The sequence below is a fragment of the Callospermophilus lateralis genome, chromosome 7 (genome assembly GCF_048772815.1).
Source record: "Callospermophilus lateralis isolate mCalLat2 chromosome 7, mCalLat2.hap1, whole genome shotgun sequence".
Lineage (NCBI taxonomy): Eukaryota > Metazoa > Chordata > Mammalia > Rodentia > Sciuridae > Callospermophilus > Callospermophilus lateralis.
The window spans coordinates 138110523-138134277 of NC_135311.1; the positions used below are offsets into that span (position 1 = coordinate 138110523).

A 23755-nucleotide genomic window follows, 5' to 3' on the forward strand; every position below is an offset into this window, starting at 1 on the left:
CCTACGATTGGGCAGGGTGAGAAGTGGCTGTGGGCGTGGCCTAGGGCGGGGCGAGGGGTGTGGGGGCGGGGCGCCGGGACAGACCGTGGGGGCGTGGGCGAGGCGGTGGGCGGGGCATCGGGGCGGGGCCATGCACGGGGCGGGGCTACAGGTGGAGCTGCGGGGGCGCGGGGGCGTGGTCGGGGCGGGACGCGGGACTGCGGACCGATGGGCCGGGCGGGGCGGGCGCCCGGACGCGAGCCGCGGGCACTTTGGTGTCTAGACGGCGGCGGCCGCCGCACGCGCCGCCCAGCCTGGACCTCGCGGCGTCCCTGCGCCCGCGGCCCCTTGGCCGCCTGCCCCGGAGCCCTAGCCGGCCATGCCGCCGCCCGCACCGCCCACCGAACTCCTGCCGTCGGAGCGCGCCGTGGTGCTGCTGTCGTGCGCGCTATCGGCGCTGGGCTCGGGCCTGTTGGTGGCCACGCACGCCCTCTGGCCCGACCTGCGCAGCCGGGCGCGGCGTCTGCTGCTCTTTCTGTCGCTGGCCGACTTGCTCTCGGCCGCCTCCTACTTCTACGGGGTGCTGCAGGACTTCTCGGGCCCCTCGTGGGACTGCGTGCTGCAAGGAGCGGTCTCCACCTTCGCCAACACTAGCTCCTTCTTCTGGACCGTGGCCATCGCCCTCTACCTATACCTCAGCATCGTCCGCGCCGCGCGGGGGCCGCGGGCCGACCGCCTACTCTGGGCCTTCCACGCTGTCAGGTGCGTGTGGCATTGCTGCTTCCCGGGGGCCCCCCACTCAGTCCCACCTTCCGCCCGGTCCTGCCAGCTTTCCTTCGAGCCCCCTCCCGCAGGCCGCGGCTTGGTCAGGCGCCCAGTGGGCAGTTGTGCCCAGCATCCCTGGGCCCACAGGAGGGTGCCCAGGTTGCAGGAGCTGTACATCAAGCTGAGCTTCCCTGCGGAGGGCGTCCCTTTGTGCCTGCCCCAGCTGGAGCCTCTTAGCACGTTGGGGAACAGATCTCACCCTCAGGGCCCAGCTCTGATCACTTAATAGGCTCTGGGGCAACACTGAGCGCTTGGCTCCTGCTTCACTGTGTTCTGGCCATTCTTGCTGCCCATGGGGAAATGCTCCCCATCCCCAGGATGGGAGATGAGTTAGGGGGCTGTGGTGCTGGGAGCCAGGCAGCTGCCACCTCCATGCTATAGTGGGTGTGGTGCATTCAGCCTCTCCCAGGCCACAGTGTCCGGGCTGTAAAACTTGCAGAGGGACCTACCATCTTTTCATCTTTTTAGTTTTGTCTTTGGTCATTTCTGAACTTCAGGGCCCAGTCGCCATTCTAGGTGATCTTGACTTTCCAGAATTCAGGAGCTCTAAGACAGGTCAGTAACAGCCCATTGAGTGTAAGAAAGCTGACAGCTGCCGGCAGTCTCTGAGAACAAGGAAACCCAAGGCCTTGCCCTGTGATGCCCTAGCCTTCAAGCATCTCAGCAAGAAAGCCCTACCCAAAGAAGGTCCGTCCTTCCTGGTGTAGTTTCAGGGTTAGAATTTCCCGTGGTGTCCTGTGCTGAAGCAAAGGCAGGAATCCTAGGGCTGGTTTTCTCTTCTCCTTCCCCCAGATCAGAGCACCAAAGACTGTCCTAATTATAGATCCTTTCTATTAAAAACTTGAGTGTTTTCCAAGGACTAAGAGGATAGTCAGCACTTTGGTAGAGACAGGTCACCTGGGTGTCACACGCTGAGGCAGCCAGCTGGGAAGAGTCACTTGACCTCTAGCTCTAGTAGCTGCTGGATGAAGGCCAGTTGGTCCCTGAGAAACTAAGGGTCCTGCTTCTCAGCTGTTCAAATCAAAACCTTCACACTGTGTCACTCAAAAAGTGGCTCAGATGCAGGGACCCAGAGAGGGGGGCAACCATTTCTCCTACCCCTTGCAGTGTGTCACCTGAAGCTGACTGTCAGATACCAGCCATCCTTGGTGGCAGCTTGGGTTGAGGTGGGCAGTGTGAACACTGTAGTTCCCAGGTACTAAAGAAGTATCTAAGACTGGACCTTTCTTTGCAAGAATCTCTTCTCCTCCCAGCTTCTTTTTCAAAATATTTAATACGTTACTTTTTTTTAAAAAGTGATAATCAGGCTAGGTGTGGTGGTGCATGCTTGTAATCGCAGCTGTTCAGAGGATTACAAGTTCAAGGCCAGTCTGGGCAACTTAGCAAGAGCCTGTCTCAACATAAAATAAGAAAGCTGGGGGCAGGGGGAACTCGGTGGTAAGGTACCTCTGGGTTCAATTCCTAGTTCCAATAAATGAATAAGTAAAGTGATACCCAGAACCTGGTGCAGCTCCTATAGAAGATGGATTTCCTAACAGATCTGAGGTGGGAGTTCTTTCCCTACATTTCTCATCAGGGACCCTATGGCAGGGTTTTTTTGTGATGCTAGGGAAGCCTTCCTTCTAGGGAAAGCTGTGTTTAAGGGAATTGTTATAACCTGTCCAACAGGTTATTTATTGACCCAGATCCTCCCAGACTTATTGAGCTTGCTCAGGACTATCCCATATTTTTCTTTGGAGAATTAATTTTTTGTTGCTGAAGAACCTAGTGATGTGATAAAGCTCATCTTTAGGCACAGATTACCTGATCATCCACTTTTGACCATTTCAGTAGAAACTGTTTTAAAATATGACAATATGGAAGGTGAATATCTAAAGAATTTTAGATTTTATACATATATATATATATATATATTTGTTGTTGTTGTTGTTGTTGTTTTATTTGTGCTAGTGGGGCTTGGATCCAGGGTGCTCTACCACTGCGCTATATCCCCAGCCCTTTTTTATTTTTTATTTTGAGACAGAGTCTCCCTAAGTTGCCCAGGCTGTCCTTGAACTTGCAATCCTCCTGCCTCAGCCTCCCAAGTCACTGGGATTTATAGGTGTATGTCACCAAATCCAGCTAAGAATTGATTTTTTTAAAAACCCACCAATGTCTTGAAAAAGGAACAAAGGATACATTCAGGCAAAATAGTAAAAGCATCTGATAAATGTATATGGAAAAGAAATTTAATCTTATTAATAGCCAAAACAACAATGAGGTACCATTCATCAATTAAATTAGATGAAAAAATAATAAGGTAGAAAATGACAGTGAAACTGGTATTTTCCTACATTAGTACTGGCACTGTAAATTGAAGTAATCCTTGTAGAAAGTATTTGGTTCATACCCCTGATCCAGTAATCCTATTTCCAGGACCTAGTCTGAGAAGACCATCCAAAATACATACTAAGCTGAAGGTTCAAGGGAGCTTGTGAGGTATTGTTGTCATAGTAAGAATTTAGAAGCTAACTCAGTGCCCAATAATAGGGGAACAATAAGTGATAGACTATCCTCCCCTTTCGAAATGCCATGTCACTGATGAGTACTGGTTGCAAACTCTCCAGGTTGTATCTTTTAAATGGATGATAAAAAGAGAAGTGAAAACAAAAGCCATCTCTAAAGCTGATTATAGCCGTGGAAACACAGAGGGTCACAGAGAATCCCACACACTCACAAGCTCCCAGGAAAGCACCTGTGTGGCCCCTGGTGAGCCATAATGACACCTAACATGGTTCCATTTACAGACTTTTTTTCTCCTCCTTAGAAAAGGAGAATAGCTTAGACTTCATCCTCAGGGAAAGAGTCTCTCATCATGAGCTGCATGTGGTTCCTGATGCTTGGTAATGTGCTGTCCCATTCATTAGCTCACAGAGCACAGGTAACCCAGCCAGATGGACAGGGTGAGCACTCTCCATTCATAGCAGACAAGATGGCCCAAGACCATGCACTTGGGAGTAGACCCTGGTTATGACCCACTCCATGGTCCATGCTCTTGTGATTGTGTCTTGACTTCTAGTTTTTGAAAACTGAGATAGAATTTCAACCGTAGGGCTGGGGGTGTAGCCCAGCAGTAGAGCACTTGCTTGCCTAGTATACACGTGGACCTGGGTTCCATCCCCAGCCCATGCACGTAGGTGTGCACACAAATAATAATTTCAACAATTATTTATTCTTATTTCCCACATATCAATATTTTATCATGTTAGCTTTTTCCTCTCTAGTTACTTTTTCCAGAACCACTTAAGAGTCACAACCATGATACCCCCTCAACCCAAAATACCTCAGTGTGTACTGCCAGAAGGCAGAAGTCTCTTACAGAAACGTGCACTTACCCAAACCACGAATTTGCCTGGTGCGGTGGCTCACACCTATAATTCCAGCAACCTGGGAGGCTGAGGCAGGGGGATTGCAAGTTCAAAGCCAGCTTCAGCAATTTAGTGAGACCCTGTCTCAAAATAAAAAATATAAAGGGCTAGGAATGTGACTCAGTGGTTAAACATCCCTGGGTTCCATCGCTGATACAAAAAAAAAAAAAAAAAAAAAAAGCAGGAAATTAGCAGGCGGAACACTGTTACCTGATTGGTGGGCTTTATTGAGATATTTGTCCATTGCCTAACAGCATCCCTGAGAGCAAAAGAAAATCCCTCGGGCCTTGACTTTCCATGCCTCTTTATTCCTCTTCAGTTCTTCCATCTGTTATAACACTGACATTTTGAAGAGTGCAGGGAGATACCAGTTTCACCAGCATTTTTCATAAATGTTCTGCCGTACTTCGTAGAATGTTCCTGGGTTTGTCTGAAGCTTCCTCCTGATTGCTTTCAGGTCTGCACCTGGGTCCCAGAAGCCCATCCCCCCACCCCGGGGTGACTCTGAAGGGTTCCCTTGGTGGTGATGTGGCTCTGATGGCTCGGCCGAGGTGGCATCTGCAGCCTCCCCGGCTGCAGAGTTACTGCTTTCCTTTCGTAGTTACGGTTTTGCTTTCGTGATTGTGTGTCACCTGAGGGAGGGGCTGGGGCTGCAGAGAAGGGAACATTTGCCCTCCTTCTGTAAGACCAGTGAGGTAAACCTTCAACTGTCCCCGCCTGCAGCCCTCTGCAGCTCCTACTTCCCCAAGGTCGAGGCTCCTTCAGTGACGCCAAGTGGGGTCAGGTCAGTGGAGCCAGGTGACAGCCCTCGTCCTATCTGCTTGGGGGTGGCTGGGTTGGGGTGGTTCATCTCACAGGAACAGGGTAGAGGGCCGGGCCGGGCCGGGCCAGAGCGTCTCCAGGAGTCTGAGTTTCTTCAGGCTCTGCTGAGGTGAGAGTGGGCGAGCAGGACCGGCCAGTGCTCCGCACCCATCCTCTGGAGCTTTCTTGGAGTCACTGCAGGAGAAGGAGTCTGGCACCCCAACCAACCCTAAAAACCCTGCTCTGGGGGGAGTGGGAAGTCCCAACACAGCAAAAAGGGGAAACAGGGCCCTGAGAGGGAGGCCCTGAGTTCTGTAACTGGAAAGGAGCTCGCGGTGCAGCAGAAGTGGCGGCCTTGGGCAGAGCTGAGTCTCAGGTCGTCCCTGCTGTTATCTGCACGGCTGTCCCCTCCACAACTCGTGTTGACATTTCATCGCCTCTGTAGCAGAATTAAGAAGGGGACCTTTGAGAGCTGGTGTGCTGGGGCTCTGGGTTTGCAGAGTTGTGCTGCTACTGCAAGAGAGGGTAGTTTGGTCCCCACTCTTTCTCTGTCTCCAGATGCCCCTCAACCTTCCTCCATGGGGTGACCCTTACCAGATGCTGGGACGCGGCTCTTGCACTCCCCGACGTCTAGACCTTGAGCCAAAGAAGCTTCTGTTGTTTGTGACTTGCCCAGCCTGAAGCGCTCCATTACAGCAGCAGAACGTGAACTAAGACACTCCCTACACAGAGAACCCTGAGTGAGGGATGCACAAGGTAGCTTCGGGAATGGCACCCCTTGTCACCACTCTCCAAAGGGACAAAAGTTGAACTGGCTTTTGTTTGTTCCCAAAAAAAGGCTTTCTGGGTTACCATGAGATGGCGAGGTCACAGCACCAAGTTGGTGTGTGCAACGGGAAGCCCAGGACAGGTACTGAGGACCAGCACCAGGGGCCAGGAGCTCAGAGGCTGCCCGCCCCCTGGCCCTTCCCGGGCCTAGTGGCCAGGAACCCAGTGGGTAGGAAGCACCTCTGAGCTGAGGGCTGTGGATGGTGGCACCAAAGCTGCAATGACCCATGGCAGCCTGGCCCAGTAGCTGACTCACTTAACCTCCCCCACGGCCTAGCGCTCTGCCCCATGAGCTGGACAAGTGTCCATTGTACCCGGCCACCGGCCTCTCACCAGCCTCACTCCCCGCAGCTGGGCGCCCCCGGCCTTGAGCTCTCAGGAGTTTTCTAAATTGGCACATTGTTGCAGGGTGTGTGGTTTTGTTCCCAAAGCATTTTTTTGAGTTATGTTAGCATTTAAGGCTCTCTGTTGCCACAGTACTCACACCAGGAGCGGCTATTTGGCCCACAGAGGAGAAAGAAGACCCCCTTTGTTTTCTCTCCAGCAGGTGCCCACCTCCAAAATTTGAAGGAGGGGTGGGGTTTGAGGTGAGGGAGAGGCGCAGGGTCTCCAGCCCTCACAGCCTCAGCCCTTTATGGGACCTGAAGCAGGGGGGCAGGGATTGAAGCAATCTTTGGAAAGCGTTGGGCAGCTCCGATCTTTGCATGAAGTGAGGGGGTGTCCCCCAACCCTGACTGGTGGGAGAGGTCATGGGCCACATGACGCTCTCACGGGCAGAACTGGGGTTTGGAGGGACCAGGCTCTGGATGGAGGTTGTCAGGAGCCCGGAGCTGGCTCTTCCGGAGGCAACGGCTACCTGTCCTCAGACGACAAATGTCAGGAACTTCAAGGGTAGGAGGCCGTTTGCTCACCTCGAAGCTAATCCTGCGTGGCAAGTCCAGTTCCACTTCCCTGCAGGACACTTATGACAGAAAGGATACTGAGTTCCCAGAAGGTCCCCTCCCCAGGTCACCTGGGTCCCTGACCAGCACCACCAGTCTGGGCATGGTGGGGAGCTTCCCATTCATCCCTTCCCTTTGGGTTGGGGGTCCCGGGGACTAGGAGCCCACAGCTCTGTCCCCCGTGGTTTTCTGGAAGCCGCTTGTGCTAATCAGCTCAGGCTGCGGTGACTGGGTGGCTCAAGCAGCAACAATTTCCTCTTTTACAGCTCTGGGGGACGAAAGTTCAGGACAAGTGTGGGCAGGGCTGGCTCCTCCTGAGGCCTCTCTCCTTGGCTTGTGGATGGCATCTTCTCCAAGTATCCTCACCTAGTTGTCATGTGTACGTGTCTGTCCTGATTTCTTCCTCTGAAGACCCAACCCTATTGGATTAGGACCCACTCTGGTGACCTCATTTTAACTTAATTGACTCTTGAAAAATTTTATCTCCAAACACAGTCACGTTCCCAGGTCCTGAGGGTTAGGACTTCAACAGATGAATTTCAGGGATATGCAGTTCAACCAGTAAGTCTCTGATAGGGGAGGAAGCCGTGCAGTCTGGCCAGGCAAACACGAACCAAGGGCCCAGGAGATTCTGGGAGAAGCCTGGGTTCTCCCTCCGAGCAAGGATCTGCTCAGGGTGTAGCGGTCTAGGCTTCTCCGGCTAGGCAGGCCCAGCCCAGACACCCCCAGCCTTATCAGTCACCTGCTCTAACCTCACTCTTCCCTCCCTGCTCCTAGTTTAGCTTCCCCCTTTGGCCATCTCTGTGCGGGGGCTGAGGATTAGCAGAACTTCCTGGGACTGTGGGGCCACCCCGGGACCACGTGGGTCGTAATCAAGTCAGTCCCTTGGTCTCCTCCAGGAGCAGGCCATCTCTGAACTAGTTCTCACTTTAGTTTTTGACTGTCGGCTGCATTTTCAGAGGGGGAAAACTGTCATGTCAGAATTGTAGTAAACCACTGTAGCTCCGTGTGGCCACTCTGCCAGAGCAGCTGAGCTTCTCAGAGGACCCAGAAACAGCAACATTCTCCTCACCCTGTGGCTCCTCTTTCTCTCTTCTGCCCAGTGGTATCCTGGAATCAGCTGGGAAGACCCACTTGTTAGGGAATTTTGTGAGCTGATGGTTAGATACCACCATTACTAAAAATTAACTTCCATTCTGCGTTAAGCCTCATGAATTACATTAATGCTCCACGCTGGTTGTTGGAGGTTGCTCACCTCTATCACATGTATGTCACAGAAATACTGTAGACCGTGTGCTTGTGCTGCGGCCTCTGTTCCTATCTACAGATGCTGGTGGCCTGACACTGGCCATGGTGGGACTATTTACACTACAGACTCGGCAAACAGTACAAACAAAGGCGTGGTCCATTGCTTTGTCGATTCTGTGAAGCTGAGGTTGGCAAACTTTTCCCATGAGGGACCTGAGGGTATTTTCAGCTTTCCAGGCTTTGTGGTCTCATTGAAACTGCCCAACCCTGCTGCAAAACAGTCTTAGGGAATATGTAAATGAATGGGTGTGGCTGTGTTGCAATAAAACTTTATTTAAAAAAAAACAAAAAAAACAGGGGGCTGGGATTGTGGCTCAGAGGTAGAGCCCTCGCCTAGCATGCTTAAGGCACTGGGTTCGATCCTCAGCACCACATAAATAGAAAATAAAGACATTGTGTCCACCTATAACTAAAAAATAACCAGATTTGTCCCGAGTGCTGCAGTTGGCCAGGCCTTGATCTAGACTTTAGAAAGTGACGGAGGTAGTTACTAGCACATTTTGAACCTAAAAGTGTGACCACTGAACTTAAGCAGAGTTGGCCGCCATGTTGGGGCAGGAGGAAGCCAATCTTTTAGGCAGAAGGTGGGGAGAAGAGGTGGTGTCATGGGACACCAGTAAATGAGGAAACTCTCCTCCAGTGTGGGAGAACTAGTGCCTGGTGAGCAGAGAGGCCGCTCAGTCACTGACCAGTGAAGCTCCAGCTTGTCTTATTTTCTGTTTTCTGTATTTCACGTTCGTCTTTTACATGTTCAGGAAAATGAAAGCATAAACCAACTTCATGGGATGGGACTGCTCTCATTTGCTGACCACATCCATAGGTGGGCTGTGGATACCAGGGTTCAGGAAAAAAAATCAGCAAAGTCATTCTGTGAGAATCCGTCGTAGGGAATTGACAATAAGGAGTTTTGTGATTTGTGTTTTTATTTTTAGATTATGTGCTTTGCATCTTGATATCAGCGCAACTTATGATAATTTGTATATGCATGAATACACACACACACACATCACACACACACACACACACACATCACACATCACACATCTGCATTTTTCTGATGAGCCGGTTGTGAAACATGAAGCGTGTCATGGTCTGATCCATAAGTCTGCGACTCTGGTCCAGCCTGCTCTGCGGGACTATTAGGACATTCCTCCTCCTCTGTCCCCACCAGATCCCTGATACCACCTTTTCCCACCACCCACTTAAGTACCTCCCTAGCAGCTTCTGGCCCCAACCTGGCTGCCGAGATGTGAGCTCAAGGTCCTTCAACCACTGCCTGTTGCTCAAGCTCCCTTCCTTAGCCCTTTCCCAACCCTCCCGCTTGTGGTCTTCTCTCTAGCTGTTTCATTATTCCCTCTTAGCCCAAGCACACCCCATAGTACAGAAGAAATATGTCACTTCATACCTTTAGAACTACAGATCTAAACTCCGTGTGCAGGTCTGTCACTGTGTGGTCCCCAGGTTTCCTGTGAGGCCCATCCGGATGCAGAAGGGAAAGGGAATACTCCCCTGTCCTCTCCCAGGAGCCTGGACCTGGGAGCCAGCCTCCTTCTGCCCAGCCGATGGGAGGCCGCCCCTGCCTGAGACTTGGCTGAAGTCCGGTCTCCTTCAGGGCAACTGTCCCCACATGTAGCACTAGTATTATTTATTCCCATTCCCAGAATTCCTGCAAGGAGTCTTGAAAACCATAATGCAGTGAAAAACACATTCTGGCCTTAAGATTGGAGTTTTAACACTTCTTTTTGCTTTTTTCATTTCTGGGAATTGAACCCAGGATCACTCTATCACTGAGCCTGAACTGGAAGCGGTGGCACACACAGTGGCTCGGGAGGCTGAGGCAGGAGGATTGCAAGTTCAAAGCCAGTCTCGGGAGCTTGGTGAGGCCCTGAGCAACTTAACTAGAACCTGTCTAAAATAAAAAGGGCTGGGGATCCGGCTCAGTGGTTAAGCGTCCTTGGGTTCAAAACCCCCTAATACCAATAAATAAATAAATAAATAAAAGAACAGGCTGGGGCTGGTGCTCAGTGGTCAAGTGTTCCTGCTCCAGTACCACCAAAATAAGATGACACTCGCTGCTGCCCCCTGCTGAGGGTGACGGTAACTGCCCCTGGCAGCTGTTCCTGGTCTCCCCACAAAGGGCAGCAACAAGGACAGAGTGGATGTTTGTCTGGGTCACCTCTGTTCTGAGTGTCCTGCACCCAGCCAGGCCAAGGGAGTGGACGTCCCCCCTCCAGCCCCCATGCTGCCCCTCTGCTGGCCTGGCAGTGTGTGGGAAAGCCTCGCCCAGGCACAGCATCTAGGGGAGTTTGGGCAACAGACTCAGGTGGAACTTAACCTCGTCCGTCGCTGGTCTCCAGCTTCCTGTCAGAAGGGCCCACATTCCAGACACTGAGTTCTCGACACATGGCCAGTTTCTGAACTAACCCTGTTGCTGGCGTCACTGATGGGATTGCTTCCGCAGACTGTTCTGTTCTCTGAGCCACTGGCCCCGCACGAGGGTACGCACGAGGGTACTTGTGTCTGTTCCTGGGGTCAGAAACCATGTGCAGCACCAGTGTCTACACCACAGGCCGGGTCCTGGAACAATAGTCTTGCAGTAGCAGACACATGCTCATCTGGTTGTTCCCATACAGTCCCCTCTGTCATCGTCCCCACTCTGTGAGGAGAACACTGGCATGTGGAAGCTAAATAACTTCCGCAGCAGAAGCAGAGTCATGACTTGGACCCATCCCAGTGCATCAAAGTCCAAGCTCTTAATGGCCCTCTCTGCCATCTCAATGCCACCGGAAGCCACATGCGGCTTTTGGTTGTCTCCCTGATCTATTTAAGCTGCTTTGTAAGGAGCTGGGCAGAGAACTTGGGGAAGGGACTTGGGCCTGATCCCAGCTGTGTTGCTGTGGGGACGTGCTCCAGAAGGTTGAGCGGGGCATTGACCTTGGGGATGGGGGCTGTCTGCACTTTATGCTTTAGAGGGGATATGCTCACATCCCCCTTCTAGGCCCTGAAATAGGCCTGCCCAGCACCCCACCGCACCCATGTATGCACCCTCTGTATGCCCAAGGGCTGGCTGGGGGCTGCCTGCTGATGGCATGCAGGCACAGCCCGGACACACAGGCTGGATTGGCACCACGGTGCCTAGGCCCCTCTAGAAGAAGCCATGCATGTGGGAGCCAGCTCTTGCCCGCCATGTCCTAGTATTAATCTCTTAGGAGGCCTGGAATGCTAGGTTGGAGCCAGGCTCCCTGAGCAACACTTGCCCCTTCTTATTTCCCAGGACACTGTCTGCTCTAGACCTGGGGGAGCGCTCTCCTCCCCAAAAGAGCCTCCCCGAGCATCTCTGCCCATGCTGACGTTGCTGGGCGCCTGGCCTAACCTCCGGGCCTCCTCTTCCTTGTTATTCCTCAGCTGGGGTGTCCCGCTGACCATCACAGTGGCAGCTGTCTCCCTAAAGAAGATCGGCTATGATGCCTCCGACGTGTCTGTGGGCTGGTGCTGGATTGACCTGGAGGCCGAGGACCGCGTGCTGTGGATGCTCTTGACCGGGAAGCTGTGGGAGATGCTGGCGTACATCCTGCTGCCCCTGCTGTACCTCCTGGTCAGGAAGCACATCAACAGAGCGGTAGGTGCCCACTGTGACACAGAACTAGTTTGAGGCCGGAGGGACAACATGCTGGCCACGTATCCAGCCCAGGGCCATGCACTTTGTCACAGGAGGTAACAGGTGGTGTGTGCGTCTGGGCCCTGTCAGGAGCCTGTCCCATTGTTCCTCCTTCATTAGGTGGGAAGCAGAGTTAAGGGGCCTTCCGGAAAGTCTGGGGCTCCCAAAGATTGAGCTGAAATCAGCAGAAGGAGCCTGGAGCCCCGTCCTCACCACAGCCCTCCACTGCCCCCGTGTGGACAGCCGTCCGAGGTTGCTTGCACTTAGGAATTTAGACACAAGTTGAGGATGTGTCCCAGTGGAACAGGCCCCGGGAAGGGAGGACGGCGGATTGCGTGATCAGTGATGAAAATAACCCGCCCCCCCCCCATCAGAGATCAGAACAGTGTCATAAGTGGTCGGCTTTGCAGGAATTTATAAATCAGTGGGGAGGGCTGGCTAGAAAGGTGGTTTATAATGAGGATAAAAACATGGATCCTGCCTCCCTCCAGAGAGGAAAAAGCTTCAGTAATTAAGGTAAAAGGCAAATATGACGCGTGGCCAGAGCAGCAAGGTAGGTTTCAAGAAATCCTCCCAATTCAGGCCTCCTGCTGCCAGGGTGCTGGTGAGAGTCCGCGTCCTTCTGGCCTAGCTGTAGGAGGGAGTGTCCCGACTTTTAAGTCATTCTGGGATTGTTTGTTTGGTTTCTTTTTGTGTAAGTCTGGGCCCTGTATGGAATTGAACCCAGAGCCTCACACTTAGGTCACTGAGTCACACACACCCAGGTCACCCTGTTGACTAAGCAGTTGGGATGCTTCTTGCAGCTGTCTGTGACCTTGGGCCACCTAATTCTTCCCCTGTAGTCCCCATCTGTCTTCTCAAGACATCTGGTTCTCTTTTGGCTCTTTACACAGAAATGTAGCTGGCCAGCCCAGCTGTGCAGCCCTCTCTGGCTCTGCTGGAGTCCTTGCTGGAGGGGCAAGATCTAGCAGTGGCTCTGAAGTTGCTTTTGTTCTCCCGCAGGCCTGTGACTGGGTCCTCTCCATCCCCACCTTCTCTCTCCCACTCTCCTGGGAAGCCCAGGGCTCCCAGTAGAGGTCCCCAGGCTCTGCCTTCTGGAGAAGCCCTTTTGTGTGTGTCCGGCTACAGCAGAGCAGGAAGCCTGGGGACCCCGTGCCTGCCAGGCTGACTCCTGCGTGTGACAATGGGTTCTCTCTTTACAACTTGGCAAGTCTTTTCAAATAAAAAGGAATACAGTGGGCAAGGAGGTGAGACTGCACACGTTGTTCCCTCCATGGAGCTAGCAGGACAGCTAAAAATAAGTGAGCAGGGAGCAGCTGTGTTCTGAAGAGGAGCCAACCCACAGCCTGGTCTGGACCCAGCTCTCCAGCCCATGACCCCTCTGTCCTCCCATAGGAAGTTCCCCAAAACCTGCAGCTCCAAAGGGTAGGGCTGGAAGCTCTCTGGGCTGCCCCCAAGGCTGCAAGGGGCAAGGTGCTCTGCACAGGTGAGCCCAGATACCTGGGTGCTCAGGGAGGCCCAGGTGTGCATTGCTCCCCGCACCTAGGCCTTTGGGGTCCCAGACAGGCTCGGCTGAGGCTCAGTGCACGTCTTTGTTCTGTGTTGGCTCACTTATTTTTACAAATTGGGTTTTGATCTGGAACAGAGCCTCTTCCCTCTCGTGAAAGACGTTCCCAGGAGTCGGGAAGCCAAGGCGGGTTCCAGCTGCCCTTCCTGTGGTGGGTGGGTAGGGACACGATAGTCCTGTGCTGGGGGGTCTTGTGTTCTAGAAGTGGGGTGCAGTAGTGGGAACAAGTTGAAAACAAGGGTGGCTGATGTCAGAGGATGGAGATGACAGGAGCTAGAACAGACAGCAGCCAAGGGCCGGATTGTAGGGAGGGGGCAGCTGGGAAACAGCTGTGCAGTGTATCAGCCTAATCCAGCAGGTGACCTGGGAGCAGAGGCTTGGAGAGGGTGGGGGAGCGACCCAGGAGGCTGAGGCAGGAGGATCACAAGTTCCAGGCAAAACATGTCTCAAAAGAAAAAATAAAAAGGGCTGGGTGTGGCTCAGTGGTTGAGCACCCCTGGATCCAATCCCCAGATTAGAAGAAGGAAGGAGAGGAGGAGGCGGCAGCGAGGGAGTGACCACACAAACCAAGAGGGAAAAGCATTCCAGACACAGGCAACGGCCAGCGGCCAGCACCGAGCCCAGGCTGGAGGCCTGCTGGGAGAACAGTGGAGGACCCTGTGGCTGGGGTGGCGGGAACTAGGGGATAGGGGCGGGAACGAGCACTCACCCACCCACCTCGGCTTTCAGGGAGCCCTCTGCTTCTGTGCTGAGAATGGACCGCAGGTGGGGAGGTGGCCGCGAGGAGAGGGGGGACCTGGAGAAGTGGCGATGGTGCAGGGGCCGGGGCGTGCGTGGTGGTGGGCAGGAGGGTCTGCAGGGCCTACCTGTGGGTTGGACGGAAACTGTGGGGGAGAGAAGAGTAGAGGAAGATGCCCACGTGTCTGGCCCAGGAATCGAGGAAGATGGAGCTTCCCCTGGTAGATGGGCAAGCCCACGAGGGCCAAGGCCAGGCGTCCCTCTGAGGCCTGAGGAGTTCAGCGTCTTTGGGACACCCCTGTGCAGATGGGGCCTGGGCAGTGATCTGCAAGTCGAGGGTTTGGAAAAGGGTCCAGGTTGGAACAGGTCAGAGGCTCCGGAGCATCAGGCCCAGGAGGCCCCAGAGGCCCCGCTCCTGCCTTCCTGGCTAGTTAGCGTAGGTGCCCAGGAAGACAGGACAGCTGTGGGCGGAAGTGGCCAGAGAGCCGTTTGGTCAGGTCTGCTCTTGTCCCCTGTGCAGCGGGAGGCGCTCTCGGAGTACCGGCCCATCCTGTGCGACACACACCAGCTGCAGCGCCGCTCCTCCTCCTCCGTGGCTGACAAGAAGCTGGTCCTCATCCCCCTCATCTTCATCTGCCTCCGCGTCTGGAGCACTGTGCGTTTCGTCCTGACCCTCTGTGGCTCCCCGGCCGTGCGGATACCAGTGCTGGTCGTTCTGCATGTAGGTCTGCCCTCTCCACCCTGCTGCCCCTCCGTGGCATGGCCAGATCCCCCGTCCCACAGAAGAGTCCCTGTGTCCCAGTTTTAGGGCTGCAGCCAAGGAGGGGCTGCAGGGAGCAGACTCCCCTCTGTCTCCTTCCCTGCCCCAGGTGGGCAGCGGCCTAGGACAGGGAAGTGGGAGCTTGGGGCTTCTGGGTGCTCTCAGCAACCTAGAGAAGCCCCCGCAGAGTTGACAATCCTGCTTCTTCCCAACCCAGCAGGCCTGAACACGGTCTATGCCAGGCTGACCAGTTCAGCCCGCCCGGAATGTGGCTGAGACCCAGGGCAGCCTCCCAGGGCAGGAAGGGCAGGAAAGGTCCTGGGTCCAGGCAGTTCCCACGTGGTGGTCCTGCGACTGCCTGCAGACTGTGCTCAGGCCCCTTCTTTCCTCCCAACAGGGAATCGGCAACACCTTCCAGGGGGGAGCCAACTGCATCATGTTTGTGCTCTGCACCCGTGCCGTCCGCACGCGGCTCGTCTCCCTTTGCTGCTGCTGCTGCTCCCAGCCCTCCACCCAGAGCCCAGTCGGCCCTCCGGGGGCTTCTGTGCCCTCCAAGACCAGAGACGCTCAGGAACCCCGACAGACCCCAGAGGAGCCTCCCAGCACCTGAGCGTTAGCTTGTCCTCGCACTGTGTCCCTATCCGGGGACAGGCAGCTTTGTGCATCCCACTGCAGGGACAGGGTGCATTTCTGCTGCACCTGAAGCCCCTGTGGGTGAAGCTCTTGACCTGGTGAGCGAGCAGCCACCCGCTCGGCCTTTCTACCTCCTGAGCCTCAGGCAGCACCTTCCCGGGCCTGTGTCCCGGTGCACCTGGGATTCATCTGTGTGAGCCCAGCAGGAAACTCGGAGCCAGTGAGGCAGGACCCTGTCAGGTGCCTCGGAGCGGGGTGGGGGGGGGGGGCTCTCGGTGTTCTGAAGCCATATAGCACTGTTTACAGTTTGAGGGACCCCGAGGTGTGCCCCCTGCCCTGACATCACAGGGCAGATTCCTGGCTTGTCAGGTGTTGGGATCCCCTGAAGAGCCCAGCTTTTCTTGGATAACACTGCTGGTCAGCAGAGGGGCAGTTCCCTTTAACCAGGTTGCACGTCCCCTGAGGTTACCTGTGACTGCCACAAATGAGCACAGCCCAGCACAGCCACTCAGGGACAGTCCCCTGGGTGCTTCCTGGATTCTCTCTTGTTTTGCAATACTGGGCTTGAACCTAGGGCCTTGAACATGCTCCATAAGCGCTCTACACTGAGCTACCTCCCGGGCCTTTTTATTTTGAGACAGAGACTCCCTAAGTTACCCAGGCTGGCTGCAAACTTGTGATCCTCCTGCCTCAGCCTCTAAATAACTGGGAGTACAGGCCAGAGCCACCACATGGGCCCTGGGTTTCCTCTCTGTGGACTGTCCACCCTTCATGTGGATTGTGTTTTAAGTTTTAGCACAGGCCAGATCCGGAGTCCTCCCCCTGCTGGTCAGTCACATAAACTACATGTCCCCTCCTCCAGTGCCAAGGCAGAGGCGACCAGGGGAACTCTGAGGACCACACACTCTTCCCCGGTATTTTCACCTAATGCCCTCGGTCATAGGGTGGCTAGAAGTGAGGATGGGTAGGGAGAGGGCCTGGTTTGCTCACATCCTAGCCTGCGTTTTTGGAGGAAAGATGCTCAGAGAGTAGATGACCCACATGCTGTTTCCTCCTTGAAGGTGAAGGCTTTTCAGATTCAGCCTCAGCTAGGGGCAGAGCTCAGAGGTGGAGTGTGTGCTGGGCGTGGACAAGGATGGCCATTTGGTCCCTGGCACCAAAAAAAAAAAAAAGGATTGAGGCTTTTTGGTGATTGGTTGGGGGGAAGTGGCAGCCTGAGGCCTGGGGAATCATTTACATTTAAAAGAAAAAGGATTCTAAGAAGCATCTATAGCTCTGTAGCCCATAGCTCCTCCACCAATACTTCCTCGCATTCCAGGAAGCAGTCTCCATAAGTCACCGCAACTGAGAACCTCAGGAAGTAACACATGTGACCTTAGAGGCCGGCAAGGACACCCCTGGCTTTACCCATAAGTGACTTCCCTTGGGTCCTGCCAGAATTCTGCAAAACTGAAATGATTTCCGGACCCAGTAAAATGGCTCTGGATTAAAACCAAAACCATGCTGTGCTATCTGTTTGTTTGACTTTCAAAAGCAAAATCTGTATCAGGAAAGGAGTAGTCATTTTGAGGATTGAGTCTAAAATGCTCATTTTGGTTTCCTTTGAAAACAGTTCTTTATGAAAGTTAGCAAGAGTGGGGAATCCCCTTAGGATTCAAGGAACGCTCTGGGCTACCGTATGGAAGATTCCCTACCAGTAGGCCATCTCCTGACAGAAACAGCCTCCCCTAAAGAGGTCACAGCAAACTCTGTGCACACAGCTGGTGAAGACCTTTTAGCATCTAGAATGGGACAGAAATTCAGGGATTTGTTTGCTGCAAACAAGAAAATGATCCACAGTTGGTAAGAGTCCTGGCCCCTGAGCAAAGACATTAGGATAAACTCTGCCCAGCAGGGAGCTCCAGACGTGCCCAGAGGCGAGGACCTGGGTCTCCCCAGCTTGGCTGTGCTCAGAAAAGGCCTATAGAGAGAGTTGGGGACTCCAAGAACACCTGCTTTAGGTGCTAGGACTCATTCAAGTTCTCATTCCATTCTTTTTTGGTGCCATTTTGGTGTCTGGATTGTCTGTTTTTGTAAAAAAGAAAACCTCCAAACATTTACACCTTGCGTTATTTCCAATTCCGCTTCCTCTGCTGCCCACCTTGGTGCTGCAGATGAACGGTTACCAGGAGTGCCAGTGGCCCAGTGGGCAGGGGAGGGGCTTGTCCACACGCCTTAGGTGCCTTAGCCTTGGCCTCTGGCCCTCCCACCTCACAGAACACCTTGCCTCTTGCTTAGAGCCAGGGACAGTCAGTCCAGCTGGGTGGGCAGAGTTCAGAACCAAAGAGGAAGAGGAGGGAGTTCGCAACCTCACAGCAGGAGAGGCCGTTGCTTCTGATCAGAGCCTGACCAGGCTGGCTTTGCCCCTTTGACACTTTGCTGGACCCCAGTGGGTTCCGTTCTCTTCCATTACAGTCGTTAGTGTTTATCTGCCTCAGCTTAAGGTCGCTGCAGCCCCTGACTGTATCCCCTGCCCCCCGTCCTTTCGCACGTCTGAATCTTGGTCTTGTAATCAGGTTGACCAGCCACTTCCTGCCTCTGTGCTTCTGAGAGTTGGATTTTTTGGTTGGTTTTTTGTTGTTGTTTGTTTGTTTGTTTTTAAGTTGGTTGGTTTGTTCAGTTTTGTTTTTTAATAAAGATTATTCTTTAGCCCAGGCTGAGGGTACGAACAGAACTCTTCACATGTCTACCGTGAGAAAACCTGTTTTTACAGACTTCCTGTTGTGGCATAAGAGAGTGTGAGTTTTTGCCCATGCAACATTGTAACGTAAACCCCTGACTGACTGTGAAAGCCACAGTCTTGCTATTTTAAATTAAATAAATAAATTATTTTTCTTCTGCAGTTGGGTAAACGGACTGACCACTGATGTGGGAGGGGTGGGCCTGGAGGCTCAGACTGGCCTACTTCGGGCAGCCTCCGACTCTGCTGAAACCTGGAGAGACATCTCTGCCCTTCTGTGTTGGCAAATGTCCCATAAGGTGCCACCCCATAGGGATAGCCAGTTTCTGAGTTTACTTGGTCTTCACCATGGAGGAAGAAAGTGGGGCGTATTCAAATACAGATTCCTGGGCCCTATCCACAATGAGGGTCAGCAGGTCAGGTACTTGGCACCCATGACTTGGCCTAAGCTTGCAGGAGGGAGACACTCCAGGACTGAGCTGCAGGCCCAGTTGCCCATCACGTCTCATTTTTTGATGGTACCAGGTAAATCACTGCATCTGCCTTGCAGGCTTCCTGATAGGGATGTGTGGGACGCTGGGAGCTCTTCTCTGAAAGGCTGTGCTCTGAAGGCATTTCAAAACCAGGGAGAGGAGCCAGGGGCTTTGCTTGGGGGTGCAGGCTTGCACAACCCAAGTGGCCTGCTTTAGGCTTTTTAAAATATTTATTTATTTATTTATTTATTTTTGAGACAGGCTCTTGCTGAGATGCTGAGGCTGGCTTTGAACTTGTGATCCTCCTGCCTCAGCCTCCCAAGCCAATGGGATTACAGGCATGTGCCACTGCACCTGGTTTAGGCACATATTAATTAAGCCATCTTGAAACACTGCCCTCCTAAATCTCTCAATTCTTCTTTCTGGATTTTGTGAAGTCAAAACAACATTAGCCCCTGGAAGTGATACCTTTTAACACTAATTTTGTTATTTAGGTGCAGCGTGCAAATTTAAGGAATACTAAATTGCAGTTTCTTCTTTGGGGTAACCCTTTGCAGTCTTTTAGCGATTCTGTCTGGCTTTTGTATCTCTAAAGTGCATGCCATGCGCTTACCTGGGAGAAAAATGGAAGAAGCCACTCCCAACCTATCTCTAGGGATCCACCTTGGCATGACTACAACCATCTTGGTCGTGAGTGCCAACTCACCCACCAGGTGACCTTGGCATGCATTCCAAACCCTGTAGGATAAACAATGTTGTTAAGATAGTCACCGTGCCAGCCATGGATGGCCAGCGTGTTTAGCTGACATGTTTGACAAATTCATGTTCTAGCTGGCTGCAGCCCCTGTCCTCTGGCCAGCATCCTTTGCAGGCTCTCAGAGTGGGATGGGACAAGAATGGAATGTCAGTCCTTTTCTCTTTTGGTGCTGGGGATGAAACCAGGGCCCCATGCACTCTAAGCATGAGCCCTACCACTCAGCTGCATTCCTAGCCCTAGCCATGGTTTTGAATGTCAAAATGGGTGGTTTGGGGGCTGGGGGTGAATCTTGGTGTAGAGTGGTGGCCTAGGTGTGCCCAAGGCACTCTCAAGAAGAAGGTGGGCCTTGCAGAGTGTGGGATGGGGCAAGGATCATGACAGAACTGTTTCAAATGCTGGGCACAGTCGTCACCCAAGGAGGGTCCGAGAGGTCCCTGAAAGGGGGACCTCAACTCAGGACCAGTGGGATTCTTGAAAAATGTCACAGGAGGGAATATTTAAGGATACATCAGAAAGGGGCAGCAAGCAGAGGTTTGCTTAGGAGGGAAGGATTCTGTGTTTGGGGAGGAAGGTGGGCTGTCCCAACAGTGAGAAGAGAAAGGCCTTGGTCCTAATATTTATGGGGCAGCAGCCAGGGGCTAGAGGTGGCGTTGGGGTGGGGTGACACAATTTCACTCCCGTCTTCAGGACCTAGCCTGCACCCTCATGGGCTGTTTCTTGGGTATTCCCACAAATCATGGGCGCTTCTCTTTTAAGACTTGCGTAACTTTTTTCTCTGAATCTCCAAATTCCTCTCTCTCGGCCCACTGAGGACTGGAGGGAAGCCCCGAGAGGGTTTGGGGTGCAAACTGTCATTGGATGCTTTGAGGCACCCTTCCAGGACATTCCAGAGGGAACCAGAAAGTGACTTGCAGCGTCCCTGTCCCTGGGCAGCTCTCCTGGGAGTGGTGAGGTGAGGGGCCACGGGCAGCCACATTTCGGTACAAAGCCAAGTGGGTGGTTTCAATTCCCTGAGGGAAAGAGAAGCAGATGAGTCCCCACTACCAGGTCTGTGAGCCACGGGGCTCTGGGAAGGAAGCCTGAGTTCCAACCACAGCTCCGCCACTTACGACTGGATCACTCTGGGCAGATGATGTGGCCCCTCAGCCTGGGTTTCACCTCACCTGGGGGTGAGAGGGAGGCTGACCTGAGGCCCCTGCTTCGCCCGATGACTGGGCAAAGAGCTCCCTGACCCAGGATATCACCACCTCGAACTCGCCTGCTTCTGGGCCTCAGCAAGGCCTCAGTGGCCCCCAGTGGCCCCCAGGGGCCTTGGGAGGGGGACTTATTTGATGGGTACCTCCATTTACACAAGGATTTCCGGCCATTCCTCAAAACCATGATGCCAGAGGCGGAAGCAGCCCCTCTCTTCCTCGGATCCCTTCCATAGCTCCTCTCCCCGGCCGACGGCCGAGCCCTGGTCTTGCCTGGGCCCGTTGCATCAGGGTGCAGAGGCGAAGGGAAATTCCAGGGTTTGCTGGGAAAAAAACAGCAAAAAAATTAACTGGAGATTTAACAAGTTATTACACTGAAGAAGGGTGTCATAACTCTAAGCTTATATACCCTTTTTTTTCTATAGGAAAGGGAAGAATTTCTGTTTGGAGACAGAAATTATCTTGTAAAAAGATTATTATTATTATTATTTTTGGTAGATGGACACAATACCTTTATTTTTTTTTTTTTTTAATTTATTTTTATGTGGTGCTGAGGATCAAACCCAGTGCCTCACAGGTACTAGGCAAGTGCTCTACCACTGAGCCACAAACCCAGTCCCTAAAAAGGTCGTCTTTAGGGTACATCCAGGTGTGGTTACATTCTTTAGTCCCCTTTTGCTAAGTTTGTTTTTCAGGACTGGGGATGGAACCCCGGGCCTCAAACATGCCAGGCAAGCACCCTACCACTGAGCTGTACCCCTAGGCTTTCAGTCTTTTAAGAGATGGGATCTTGCGACCTTTCCCAGGATGGTCTTAAACTCCGGAGCTGAAGTGACTCTGAGCACCCGGGAGTCCAGCCACACGCCTCCAGCCATGCACCAAGCCTCCACGAATAGATCATGAGATCATAGGGTGGGGGTGGAGGGCACTGTGTTTTCTTACTCGGGTCTGGGTTTAATGCAGATAAAGGTGTATCAGGGAGAGCCATCGCCTGCCCCTTCCCACCCCTCTGTCACCTTATCAGCCACCATCCTAGGAGGGTCAGAGGGTCTGCTCCAAGTGCAGCCTGAAGTTGGCCACCAGAGAGGAGCAGTGCCGGAGACTCCTGGGGGTAAGTCTGCCCTGGCTGGGCCCAGACCTGGGAGTCCTCGGAGCAGGTGTCCCGGGAGGGGTCACTGAGGGGCCACATTCAGGGAAGGCAGGGAGCAGTGCTTCTATGACTTTAGCGTCCACAGGTTTGAGGTGGAGCCAGAGAGTCTGCTTCTTTTTCGGCAGAGCCGGGGATGGAACCCGGGCAGCTGTCAGAACCCGGCATTCCTCCGGGTGAGGTGGTGCTGCCCTGCACAGACCAGCGAGGGGCCTCAGGATGTGGGCGGATGCTCAGGTGGTTCAACTGCGGGAGGGCGGGGATGGGGGCTGCGGGCTTCCACAACAAGATCCCAGGTGGGAAATGGAAGATGTGTTATTGGGAAGAAATACGGATAGGTAGGAGGAGGTGACAGGGAGGGAAAGACAACTGGAACTTTACATCTAAACCCCACCAACGCCCTCCTCACCTTCACTCCTGGCCTGAAATCTTCAAGGGTCCAATAAATTTGAGAGGACCGTAAATCCAGTTAATTAGTACCTGTGGGCTTTGTGAGTTTACAGAAGGCGTTTTTAGACTGACGTAAAGAAATCCAGAGACAGAGCTTGTGAGACACCCTAACATGGTCCAGTCCAAACTCTACACATTATCAACCAGGTAACATGATTCTGGAAAAAACCAGACCACCATGACCTCCTCTGGCTCCACGATCAAAGATCCTCGGGCTGATGCCACTCCTTAGGCTTCTCACAGACTCCATTTACAAAGTTTCCTCAAAAAGAAACCCTGGAGACCAACGGTTCCCCACCCTCCAGCCTGCCCTCCCTCTCCTCTCAAGGGCATCCATGTGGCTTACCAAACACATCTGCCTTCCTAAATAAGTCTCCACTTGAGCCTCTTTGGACGCACCCTGAAATTCCTTTCTGTGGTGTAAGAACCAGCCAGGACCAGGCATGGTAGCACATGCCCAGAATCCCAGTGTCTTAGAGGCTGAAATAAGAGGCTCACCAAGTTTGAAGCCAGTCTCGGCAACTTAGTGAAGCCCTGAGCAGTTTAGTAAGACCCTGTATCAAAATAAAAAATAAAAAAAGGGCTAGGGATGTGGCTCAGAGTAAAGTGCCCCAGGATGAATTCACAGTACCCAAAACAAAAAAACCTGCCAGGGCTGCATTTAGGTGCCCTTCTCCCTTCTGGGGACTCCTCATCCAGTGACAGCCCCAGCTCCTGAAGTGTGCTGGGGCCCAGGGGCTGGGGAGCTGACTTGTTAGGTTTGCTGATTTGTGGGGTGCTCTCACCATGGCCCGTTTCAGGATTTCAAGCTGCTATAGAGGAAATGTGTGCCCAGAGGAGCAGAGTGTCCTGGAGGGTCCTGCTCTGCTTCTAGGGCTCCGCCCCATGCTGCCTTCCAGCCTTCATCCCGAGCATCGTAGATAAGAATGTCCTTGTGAAATCATTCTTTCTGGTTTTATTTTTTTCCCATTACGGAGGATTGAGTCCAGGTGCTCGGCTACTGCTACATCACCGTCCTTTTCAGTTTTATTTTGAGATAGGATCTTGCTAAGTTGCCCAAGCTGGCCTTGAACTTGCTGTTCTCCTGCCTCATCCTCCAAGTCACTGAGATGACAAGCAGAGGCCACCACACCCGGCATTGCAAAATAATTCTTATCTGTAGACATGCAGATTTTGTCCATGGATTTTCCCTGGAGTCCCCTCCAGAAGGCAGTGTGTGACCCTTTGCAAATGCAGTTCAGTGTTCCTGACCGATAATCAACGTGCCTCAGCTCTGCTTTCTCTTTTGAACCAGTTATACCGTCTGCCAGATCTCTCATAAATAATGAGCTTTGTAAAACCTTTAGCACATGTTTATTTTCAATCCGTAGGGGAGTCCTGGGGTTTTGTTGTTGCTCTGTTTTGTTTTGACCAGGATTGAGCCTAGAGGTGGGCTTCCTCCCTCCCTCCCTTCCTCCCTTCCTCCCTCCCTTCTTTCCATCCTCCCCTTTCTCCCCTTCCCCTTTTCCTTCTTTCTCCCCTTCCTTTCTTCCCCTGACCCCTCCCTCCCTCCCTTCTTCCTTTCCTTCCTT

At 53.1% G+C, this 23755-nt stretch overlaps 2 protein-coding genes across 2 annotated transcripts in view; both read left to right on the forward strand.

Moving 5' to 3' along the window:
• Window positions 1-221: 221 nt before the first annotated feature.
• Gpr157 (G protein-coupled receptor 157) lies at window positions 222-18258 on the forward strand. Its single transcript, XM_076863387.2, has 4 exons — window positions 222-741; window positions 11495-11708; window positions 14573-14773; window positions 15210-18258. The coding sequence occupies exons 1-4, from the start codon at window positions 359-361 to the stop codon at window positions 15420-15422; spliced, it is 1011 nt and encodes a 336-aa protein (XP_076719502.2). The 5' UTR covers window positions 222-358; the 3' UTR covers window positions 15423-18258.
• Window positions 18259-21545: 3287 nt separating this feature from the next.
• Window positions 21546-23755, forward strand: part of Slc2a5 (solute carrier family 2 member 5) — a 33814-nt gene continuing 31604 nt past the window's right edge. The window contains exon 1 of the mRNA XM_076863390.1: window positions 21546-21698. The gene's annotated coding sequence lies outside the window, so the exon portion shown is untranslated. The remainder of the gene's footprint in view (window positions 21699-23755) is intronic.

What these genes read in the sequence shown, in the direction of transcription:
- Gpr157 (XM_076863387.2), top strand. Translation starts at nt 359, where the DNA reads ATGCCGCCGCCCGCACCGCCCACCGAACTCCTGCCGTCGGAGCGCGCC. An exon ending in TGGGCCTTCCACGCTGTCAG is followed by an intron (nt 742 to 11,494) that starts GTGCGTGTGGCA and finishes GTTATTCCTCAG; the next exon opens with CTGGGGTGTCCCGCTGACCA. An exon ending in CAGTGCTGGTCGTTCTGCAT is followed by an intron (nt 14,774 to 15,209) that starts GTAGGTCTGCCC and finishes TCCTCCCAACAG; the next exon opens with GGAATCGGCAACACCTTCCA.